General features: G+C 30.9%; 1 protein-coding gene across 1 annotated transcript; it reads left to right on the forward strand.

Annotated features, from left to right (window-relative positions):
• The first annotated feature begins 3,728 nt into the window (after positions 1-3,728).
• LOC109017346 (DExH-box ATP-dependent RNA helicase DExH6-like) lies at positions 3,729-10,347 on the forward strand. The gene is made up of 6 exons (XM_035687221.1): positions 3,729-4,077; positions 7,806-7,896; positions 8,085-8,397; positions 8,529-8,603; positions 9,589-9,633; positions 10,135-10,347. The coding sequence occupies exons 1-6, from the start codon at positions 3,945-3,947 to the stop codon at positions 10,207-10,209; spliced, it is 732 nt and encodes a 243-aa protein (XP_035543114.1). The 5' UTR covers positions 3,729-3,944; the 3' UTR covers positions 10,210-10,347.
• Positions 10,348-11,620: the final 1,273 nt, after the last annotated feature.

Here is an 11,620-nt window from a genome sequence, read left to right on the forward strand (position 1 = left end):
TGATCTTTAATAATAGTTTTCGATTGAAATAATAATTTTAATAAAAGCATTTCACAAATTTATTACTTATACATATTTTTAAGATGGAACTTACAAATTTCACAATACTCTATACAATTTTTATCTCAAACATCACTGTGATGGATGCACGAATTTAGGTATTAAAAAATGGTAAAAGTGAAAAAGAAGGATGAGGTAATGATGAAATAAGGTCATCTGCTTTGGGTATTTTGTCAATGAACATAAATAACTTATTTTGAGTTACATATGGGGGTTTTGTTTCTAATCAATTACATTGCTAGCTTTTATTTTTTGTGGAATAAGGCATTGTTTGATTATGCAGTTCAGATGAGATGTGATGAGATATTTTGAATATTAATAAGATTTTTGAGTTAATATGAGATGATATATTTTGTAAAAAAATGTGTGTTTGGATAGTGAGATGAAATTGGATGATTTTAACTTTTTGGAAATTTGATAAAATGGTGAGTCTCACCAATTATTGAAAAGTATTTTTAATTATTAGGTGGAAAATATTATAAAATATTAAAAATAAGTAATATCAATTATTGATATAAAAACTCATAAATATTTTGACTTTTTTCAAAATATATTTTTTGTAGTTGGCCGTGATTATTTCAATATTCCTAAATATGAACGCATTTCTTTATTAAACAAAATTATTCCTATTTATTATACTATATTTTATTAAATTTGAAATATATATTTCTAATTATATATTACAATAAAATAAAAAATTTTAATAGATAATTATATATATGAAGTACAGCTCAAGATGAGATAGTTTGTATTTTATTTGGGCATTCAAACCAGGCCTGAGATTTTGTTCGGTGAATTTTTAGATTTTGATTAGTGTCTATTTAGTTTTGGCCGAGAAATGATATTTTCACAATTAGCTGTCATCTATACTTCATGCAAAAAGCGGGAGCTGCTCCAATGATCAGCATTTTCTCTAATTAGAAGCGTTTGTCAGAGCATTCACATTAGATTTTCATAAAATTTTCTATAATTTAGTTAAAAAATTTATTTTTAAAATTTATTTTTTTAAATTTTATTCATCTTTTAAAAACCTTCTACATCACATTTTATATTCTATTAAAATAATATTTTTCTATTCCTTTTTTATTATTTTTTTCTCTCATTTCCATTTACAAATATAACTACTCAATATTTTTTCTTATGTTTTGAACTATTACTCTAGTGAATATTTTAAATAAAAATTTAAATTATTTTTCATATTTTTAAAATTATTATTTTTTTATATTTTCGTAGTTATTTAAATTATTTTTAAAACTATTATTTAAAACTATAACAAATATGAATACGAGAGAAAGTGTAGATAATTAAAATAAAAATTAATTTAATTGAAATGAATAAAATATTGATAAAAATGATTTAGGAGATGAATATGGAGAATACTATTCATTTCCTAAATCTTTTTTCTAAAATAAGGATCCAGATGGATGGAGGTTTTAAGTACATTCTCTAATTTTTTTCTCAAATTATAAGAAGAAAAAGGTAATAAGAAATTCAATAAGAATACTCTTAAAGCTATGAATGTATCTATATTCGAATCATGATGGTACTTTGGCCTCGTTTGTATTCGTAACCCATCTCAATCCACCTCATCTTATCATTATAACTTTTTTAAATTCTCACACAAAATATAATAAACAATTCAATTTTTTCAAATTTCAAAACAACTTTTTTAAATTTCCATACAAAATATAATAAATAATTCAACTTTTATTCTAGTATTCATAAACTATCTCAATTCATCTCTAAATTTAAACCACTTTTTAATCTATAAAATTTCCTTTTGTTACAGTTTTTCCTTTTAGGAAATTAAAGTATTTATCCTATACTTTTCTTTTTACCTTTTATTGAGCGGGGGCTGTGTTTGAGAATTTTATGGTTGATTTCTTTTGTTAGTTAAGTTTTAGGAGAATTAGGCCCGTTTAGATCCTAAGATCCTCTCATCTCATTCTATCTTATTTTAATATTTAAATATTATAAATACAAATATTTTAAATTTTTAAATTTTTAACTTTTTTAATCTAATCATTATAATTTTTTTAAACTTTTAAATAAAAGATAAAAAATAATTCAATTTTTTCAAATCTATAAACAAAAATTATATAAAAAATTATATTATAATAATTTTATAATTTTATAATTTTTTTATTCAATTTTTTTCTCACATTTTCCAAAACCTCATAAAAATCTTAACTCAAACTATTTTTTACTATTTACATATTATCTTATCTTATATGACTATCCAAATGAGGCCTTAAAACTTTTAACTTGGTTTTTTTCCTTCTTTTAATTTGTAAGTGTTTTCTTGTGGTGATCTAAATTTTATCCTCTCTTTACATTTCTTTCACTTATATGTTTAAGGTAATCCAAATCTTTTCTCTAAAATTTTCATCTTAGAATATTTTGTATCTTGAAATATTTTTAATACAGGTTTTATTAAATATCAAATTGAAGGAATAAAAAAAGGCATATTGTACATGCTTGCTGCAAGGTTGGAATAAACTTGGATTTATTCAATTCAAAATTATTCGGTTAGAAATAGAATTGATTTTAGTGAAAATTTTGAATTGTTTATTTCAATTTGTCAATTTCAACCGGTTCAAAATTACATTTATTTTTGAAGTTGTTTGATAACTGAGTTTTTTTATTTTTTAAATTTCTTGTACAAAGATATAATAGAATTACACACATATTAACTTTTTCATCATTATGTTCAACAAAAATTGCAAGAAAACTAAAAGATACAATATATAGTTTTTTGCTCAAAAACTAAGAGATAAATGAGTATTTGGTATTAAATTTGTAGTTATAAAAAAAATACTATATTTGCCATGTGCTTATAATTTAATGATTTTTATCTTCTCAATATAAGAGGTAAAAAAGAATGTAAAAAATTGAGGTTAAATATATGAATTACATGTTTTTTAAAACTATTTAGATTAATATTATATTTTTATCAATACTAATCAATGAATTTATATTTTATATTTTATATTTTTTGATATATGATATTAAATATTTGAATTGTATTTTCTATAATATTTAATCATTTTTATTAATATTAAAAGAAATAATTCAAAATTATGAACTGTCCAATTAGATTGATTTGAATACATAAAATCATCTCGTCTCATATCATTATTACAATTTTTTCAAACTCTCACATAAAATATAATAAATAATTCAATTTTTTTAAATATCAAAATAAAAATAATATTAAAAAATTGAAAAATTGAAGTTAAATACATGAATTAAATGTTTATTAAAACTATTTAGATTAATATTATATTTTTATCAGTACTAATTAATGAATTTATATTTTATATTTTTTGATGTATGATATTAAATATTTGAATTGTATTTTCTATAAATTTTAATCATTTTTACTAATATTAAAGTAAATAATTTAAAATTATGAACTGTCTGATTAGATTGATTTAAATACACAAAATTATCTCATCTCATATCATTATTACAATTTTTTTAAATTTTTATATAAAATATAATAAATAATTTAATTTTTTTAAATATAAAAATAAAAATAATATTTTATTTAATTTTTAACCAAATATTCCATTTATCTCATCTAAACTACCTAAGCAAACGAGGCGAAGGTTTTTGAACCGCCGCGTTTGAAAAAAAAAAAACAAATGAAAACTTGCGTTCGCTTTTCCAAGTGGGAGCATCAAATAGCATATACTTAGGGCGAAAAGGGCAAAATCTTATACCGACTGGAAGGAAGCCTTCGAAAATCGAAAGGAAGTCGAAGCCGTAAAACAAAGCCTGAGCAGTATCCTTCTGCCTCCCATTATTCTTTTCTTGTCCGGGGGACCTGTATCTTCCCGTCTATCGTAGGTACCAAAATAACTGAGAGAAAATCAGCCAAGATGGCGAAGAAGAGACAGAAGAAAGGAGATCAAAATGCTAAATCGGCTGAAGCGAAAAGGCTTATCATTGCCGAAGCCACAACTATTCGCATATCCCAACAACTGCGGAAGTTCCATGAATCGAAAGATGAAGGTGTCAATAATGCTTGAATATTATTGCTCAATTTTCTGATACCGTTTTAGTTTCAGAACGGAATAATATTTTGTGGGTATTGGTTGATCATATATTTTTTGTTCTTAATTACTTATCAATTTTTTTTTTTTTTTTTTTATTCTCAGTTAAGTGCATTTGATGCTGGGTTCTGGTTTTGGTGTTTCATTGAGTTTTTTTTTTTTTTCCCGTGTTCGTAAAGTTATTTGAAATGATCATTAGTACAGACTGTTTCGGAATTCACTTGTGCGGGGCTGTTTGTCTGAAACTGTAAGATTTTTTTTATTAGTAAACAAATTTGTTTTATTAACGATATGGCTAGGCATAACTCAAGTACCCGGGGACATATTCGTAAGAAAATTGAAAACGCCGAATGGGTTTTGCGTCTAAGAACTTAGAATTATCATGTGGTATTCATTCGGTATGGGTTTCATGTATTTGATTTTTTTTTTTATTTTGGGGGGGGAGAGGAGGGTTATGGATTTTCATTGGTCTTTTAGGTATTTTCAGTAAAAAAAAATTGTTCCAACTAAGTGTATCTTTGCTGGAGTTTTGTTCTGAAAATAAAAGAAAAAGAATTCAACTGTGTTTATGTTTCTGCTGTGTTCTAAATTCAACATTTTTTTTTTTGGTGCTTGAACTTTAATTGGAGCTTAAAATATATAAAATGGGCGGTTTTGGTTGTATTTATTTTGTCAAATTGTTTTTCTAAAGGTTCCTTTTCAATTCGTTAAATGAAGGTATGGGAGGCTCAAAAACCCTTTTTTAAATCTTCTGGTGGGTGTACTCTTTTAGAATGCCCATTTCAAAGTTATTTCTGATTACGAGCGATCTCAAATACTGTGCAAGCACATCATGTCCTTTTATCTGGTTAAACCCTGAACCCTTATAACGCGTTCTAATCACACAAATGAGGTAAACCATCAGCTTTTACAGTTGGGATGTGATCCTAAAAATTGCTTGAACCCAAGGGTTCGAACCTTTGATCTAGAGGGAGCAAACTACCAAGACCAAGGCTCTAGGCTCTTACCAGTTGAGCCAATCCCTAGGGATTTGCCCCTTTGAAAGTTATTTGCATGATAGCCTCTTGTGATTTAAATTCTTTTGGATTTTCAAAGTTTATTTTTGTAACACCCCTTTCCTGTAGGTATAGGAATGCTACTAAAAATATATAACATGCGCTAGGTAAGTGACTCAACATAATAAATTACCTCATTTTATTGAAATTATAGCACATAACCTTTGGAATCTTAAATTTAGAGTTACTTCTGTGTAAAGATGCTTATCAACTAAGGACATGTTTGGACACTTATATATTCTCAGATATTCTCAAAATTTCTTATAATTTTCTTCCCAAACATTACTCAAACACAAAACACTTTTTAATTTTTTTATCAAATTATTACCTAATCATTATCCAAACACAAAACCTAATACAACTTTCCTAAACTTCCTAACAAAACACAAAAATAATACTACTTTTTCAAATTTCATAACAAAAATAATGTTAAAAATAATATTCAAACAATTTTTTAACTTTATAATATTTTTATTCTACTTTGTCTCTCTCATTTCCCAAAACCCAATAAAACATATTAACTCAAACCATTTCACTACTAATTACAAAATTCTGAGATATTCTAAGTGTCCAAACGAGCCCTAAGTTTGGGATTTTGAAAAACTTAGCCTAATGCCCTGTCTGCCTGCTCAACATTGACATCACCTCCTTGGATGTTTGAAAGAAAATAAAAGAGTGTGGCCTATGGAGGTGGCACAGTGGGGGGCTACTGCTGCTGCTGTAAAATTTTGAGATGGAAGCAAAAGGCACTACAAGGGTGACAACCACTATATGAAATCCATAGGGTTTTTCGGGCAACACCCGCCATTGATCATTTTTTTGTTTTTGATGTCGGGGAACCTCTTCAAGGCAGGGCCCTTCGGACCCACCCCTGCAGAGTAAACCCTGGTCCCATGCACTACACCCTTGGAAGTTTCCCTACACGGAACTGGTTAAATCGCTAACTTTTCACTAGGGGTGTGCCCCTAGAGATTGTTTGCACCCAAGGGGATTTGAACCTTGGACCTGGGGGGAGCATACCCTCAAGCCCAAGACCTTTACCACTTGAGCCAACCCCTAGGGGTTAACACCCGCCATTGGTCATTAAAGCTGGAGGGGTTACATGGTCAGGGATATTGGCTGATTTTAGGGGCTGGACAGCTTGGCTTTTAGGGATTCGTTTTGCGTTTAACAGAGCAGAAATTTCCTAATATGTGCCAAGACCTACGTCAGCTTCAGGGCAGGAGACTTCTTGGGCTTTTTGTTTGAATATTATTGATGTGACTTGACTTCTAGGAAGATTACCTTTGATTCCTGCTTATAAGACTTTTTTAATTTCACTAGAGAGATGTCGGAATCCCTTAATGTGATAGAACCCTGGCAGTGACAGCTTGCTCAAGTCAACTTCTGCCATAAAGAAAAAAGGAGATCTTTCCTAATTTAATCCTAAGGGTCGATAGCTGGCTATAATGTTGAGATTCTAGGATTTCGCTATGACAGATTAGGAAATTTTCTTAATCTGCCTCGAGCCCCTTTATGGCAGATTTTCATTTAAGTCAAAAGTAAACCTGCCAGCTTACCTAAATGGTACCTGAACAATCCAAAAGTAACCCAAAGGGGTTGGCCCAAGTGGTGAAAGCCTTGGTCTTGGGGTATCACTTCCTTCAAGGTCCAAGGTTCAACACTTCATGGGTGAAAACAATCCTTTGGGGCCACACCCCTGGTGAAAAGCCAGTGATTTAACTAGTTCCATGTAGGGAAACTTCCGAGGGTGCGATGCATGGGACCGAGGTTTACTCTGCAGGGTAGGGCCCTTTGGACCTGCCTTGGAGAGGTTCCCTGACATAAAAGAAAAAAAAATCCAAAAACTGCGGAAATTATGGAAATTAAGGCATATTTCGAAATTATGAGAAATAAATCTTTAATTTCTCAAATATAGATACTTGGGTATGACATTTTCTCTTCTGTATGACCACTTTTACAATGGGAGATTTGGATGCCTTGTTGCTACAGTAGGCTGTAGAGATGGGTTTTTGGTTTTCATCTTCCAGTACTAAGTAGGTTTTGATCAACTGAAATGCAAGTGGCTGGCTTGAATATGCGTTACTTGTAGAAAAGAAAAGCTGTAGTATATTTCAATGATCAAGTTTTTTATTTTTATTTGATTTTAGTTTTCTTAGGTTTTGCTTGATTTGACAGATTGGAGTATTCAGTAGAGGTAAATTGTTTTGAGTTTATTTTTCTTTTTTGAAGATTTGTTCACAGCTTATTAATTTTTGCTAAAGCTTTCAAGTTGATAATGATTCGAGTTAGGTGATGTAATGAAGCTGTTACTTTGTTTTTATTACTTACTTATCAAAAAAAAAAAAACTTTGTTTTTATTACTTCATTTGAATTTCTCAGGACTTATTTAAGTTGGGATGTGACCTGAGTTTTGTCATTTATTCTATCTCAATGAATGAACATTACTGGAATATACGTGGAGAAAAAGAAAAGAAAGAACTGCTTCTTGGCATTGTTATTTAGAAATTCATTTCTATTTCTAGTTTCTGCTATTGATTCAATTGCGAATATTGTAGTTCTTGGACATCTTTTTAAAATATTTTCTGCCAACACGTTTATATCAACCTTGGACTTTCACTGTTACATGCAGTTTACATGTTTGAAGAAAACCTGTCAAACCATGAACGTGCAGTAGTGCATGTATTATGCAGGAAAATGGGTATGACATCCAAGAGTTCAGGGTAAGTGCTCTTAATTATGTCTACCCCTTTTTTGATAGCGCTGAACATAACAGTTAAATTCAAATGGGCCTTACCTGCTTTCAGATTTATAATCTTGTTCTATAAGGAAAGCTTGCAGGTTTCCATGTTTAGATTTAGTGAGTGAATTATTTTCGCTAATAGTCTGTTATGAACCAAACTTTGTGTAGGCGTGGCGGCCAACGAAGGGTTTCTATTTACAAAACTAAAAAGAAAGTTGACACCACAAAGGGTTTGGAGAGTCTACCATATTTGACATTTTCAGAAGAGGCGAAATTGGTTTTGCAGGATTTGTTTATTCAATACCCACCTGATGATGGAAAGATTGACTATGGAATGGTTGGGAAACAAGCTGAAAAGATTGATAAAACAAGACAAAGGAAAGATGATATTTTCTGCAAACCTTCAATGAGTACAGCAGAAATTGCGAAGAAAGTGAAGTTACTTGCTTCCAAAATGGAGAAGGAAGGATATTTGAAGCAGGTGGTTCTGACTTATGAATTCAGTTAAAGCTTTATGAACATTGTTGTTTAGATTCATTGCTGTTTTATAGCCATAATTTCTGTGAAAGTGTGTCCTCATAGGGAAAGGTTTTGCTGACTTCGCGCATGCAGGTCACTGAAGAGAGGACTAAGCTCCCAATTGCATCCTTCAAGGATGTCATTTCATCAACAATTGAATCTCACCAGGTTATATACAAGTTTACAACAATGCTTGTTTTGCCTTTTTTTTTTTTTTTCGCAAAATTTGTCAAAATATTTTTCAACTTCTACCAAAACATCAATCTCGAAACAATCTTCTATTTCAACTTTTCATCCAATAATGTGCCAAGATTTCAGTGAAAAGTGCAAAACACAAAAACCAAAACCAAAAAAATTACCTCAAAAAACTTTTCAACCCATACCTTCGTTTTCACAAAAAACCAATAAACAATACATCTCAAAAAAACTTTAAAAAATTCTCAAACATCCTAAAACTCTCTCTAAACAAAACATAATCTACATTATTTTTGGGAAATTTCCACTTGGAGACTAATCTGCAGAGTGCATTATGCATGCCTTTTAGTTCTGGTATGTTACAACTCAAAGAAGGCTCCAAACCACATCCAAGCCTCCAAAATGAATAATCGATGTTACAATTGGAGCCTCTTGGAATCGTTATAAAGGTCTTGAACTTCTCATTGCCAAGCAATATGGGATCTCATTCACCACCTTTCTATACACAATCACACAATCCTGGGTATTATAATCTCCCCCATTAAATCCCAATGTCCTCTTCGGGCCAAGCCCATCATAGTGGCATGGCTTAAGTCCCACCCTTTTGGTTGAGGTTGACTTTGATACTATTTGTAACGACTCAAAGAAGGCCCAAGTCACATATATGCCAATACCCAAGTCAATGTTATAATTAGAGCCCCTTGAAATCATTATAGAGGACTTAACCTTCTCCCTTCAAGCAATGTGGGATCTCATTTACTACCTTTCTGCACACAATCACACAAACCTTGGTGTTACTAGGTCTTCCATGTATAAGTCAAATATGTCTTTTGACAATGTATTTGGTTTACATATTGATTACTAGAACTTTTTTCCATAGACTATTGAGTTGTGGTTTGAATGTTTGGACTCCAGGTTCATTTCTAAAATTTTCTAACTATCTCTTGTTTTAAAGCAGGTAGTTCTCATATCTGGTGAGACTGGTTGTGGAAAGACCACACAGGTTACAAATTCTTTGCTTTATCTTTTTTGGTATATTTGTCGTACTGTGTCTGAAATTTGGCATTTAAATTTGCATTTTTGGTTGTGGTTTTTCCAACTAGTCCACATATCCGGAATTCTATACTCATGCAATTATGGGTTATGTGTGAAGTATTTGATTGTTGTACTTGCACATGCATTCTTGTCATTTTACTTTTTACAATCCAACAGACAGCCAAATATAAAGTGGATAAAACTTTTAATTTGTTTGGAATATTGAGGTTGTGTTGCCAAAAAAGGTGGTAAATGCAACTTAATGCTATCATTAGAATTCATAATTACTTTTTGTGGTGATTATCAAATTAGATTATCCATCTACCAATTGTGTACACAAAAACCGGCATGTTGAGAGGGGTTGAGATGCTACTGCCTTGTATTACCTGTTATGTTTCTATTTGTGTTACATGTAATTTCTTCAGGTTTTTTATGCGTGTTTAAGATGCTACCATTGAAAATACTGCAGGCTAAAACGGCCAACTTAAGTTTGGACTGGCTGATCCACATACTCAAGATGTTCTTATATAGGATGCCATTTTAATTTTGAAATTTGAGTTTGTATGATCAATAGAGGCAATAGATTACACGTCAACAGCAGGTAATCCCTTTTTTTGTTATGGTTTTGAAATGATGTTCTTTTTAATTTTTAATTTTTACACACATGGACTAATTTGATCATTGGTGTTGACAAATGGACTAATTTGATCAAAGTTGAAATCACGAGGAAAAAGTTCAAAATTAGAGTAGATAGACTAATTTGTCCATAAGACAAAGCACAAGGATTATTTTAGTATTTACCCGATAAAAAAATGGATTATTTTAGGCCTCGTTTGTTTTCAGAGATGAGATGAATTGAGTCGAGATTAAAGTTAAAAGGTTGAATAAAAAATTGTTAGAATATATTTTAAATATTTTTTTTGTTTTGAAATTTGAAAAAGTTGAATTGTTTATTTTATTTTGTGTGAGAATTTGAAAAAATTGTAATGATGAGATCAGATTAGATGAGAAGTTTTAAAAGTTTTGGGTTTTATCCCGGAAAGCAAACGAGGCCTTAGTATTTAACCCTTAAATAAAAGTAAAAAGAGAAGAAAAAAGAATTTGGAAACCTTCATGCCTGATCTTTAGACTTCTGGTTCACTTCACATATCTCATCTATTATTTGCTAATGACACCCTAATCTTTTGTGGTGGCATTCATGATCAAATTCGATCTCTGTGGTTACTTCTTTTATGCTTTGAAGCTACTTCGAGGTTGAAAGTGAACTTGGCTAAATCAGAAGTAGTCTCAGTGGGGAATGTTCCGAATGTGGAGAACATGGCTAATATTCTGGAATGCAAGATATCCCAGCTGCTGATGAAATACTTGGGTCTTCCTTTGGATGCCCCGTTCAAGTAGAAATCGATTTGGGATGATGCACTAGAAAAAAATGTGTGGAAATTGGCTAGTTGGAAGATGTATCTATCCAAAGGTGGTAGGGTCACTTTAATCAAAAGTACCATTTCCAACTTGCCAACCTACTTTCTATCACTCTTTTTGCTTCCCACCAAGGTGGCTCATTGCATGGAGAAACTTCAATGAGATTTCTTGTGTGGGGGATGAATGATGAGTTTAAATCTCACTTGGTAAAATGGGTCACGGTGTGCTCCCCTATTCTAAAAGGAGGATTGGGTATTCAGAGCTTGCAATCTTTTAACAAAACTTTGCTTGACAAATGGCTATAGGGATACCACAATGAACGGGGAGCATTATTGAGAGCCTTCATGGAATTGAAGTATGGTGAACCATGGGGAGCATGGTGTTTGAATGAGGTAAGTGTGCCATATGGGGTGGGACTATATAAATACATGAGGATGGAACACATTCAAGAAAGTTTTGCTTTGTGGTGGGTGATGGGTCCAAAATAAAATGTTGGCATGATGTATAGTATGGTGATAGGACACTCAAGGAAGCTT

Source organism: Juglans regia, unplaced genomic scaffold, assembly GCF_001411555.2.
Source record: "Juglans regia cultivar Chandler unplaced genomic scaffold, Walnut 2.0 Scaffold_760, whole genome shotgun sequence".
Classification (NCBI taxonomy): Eukaryota; Viridiplantae; Streptophyta; class Magnoliopsida; order Fagales; family Juglandaceae; genus Juglans; species Juglans regia.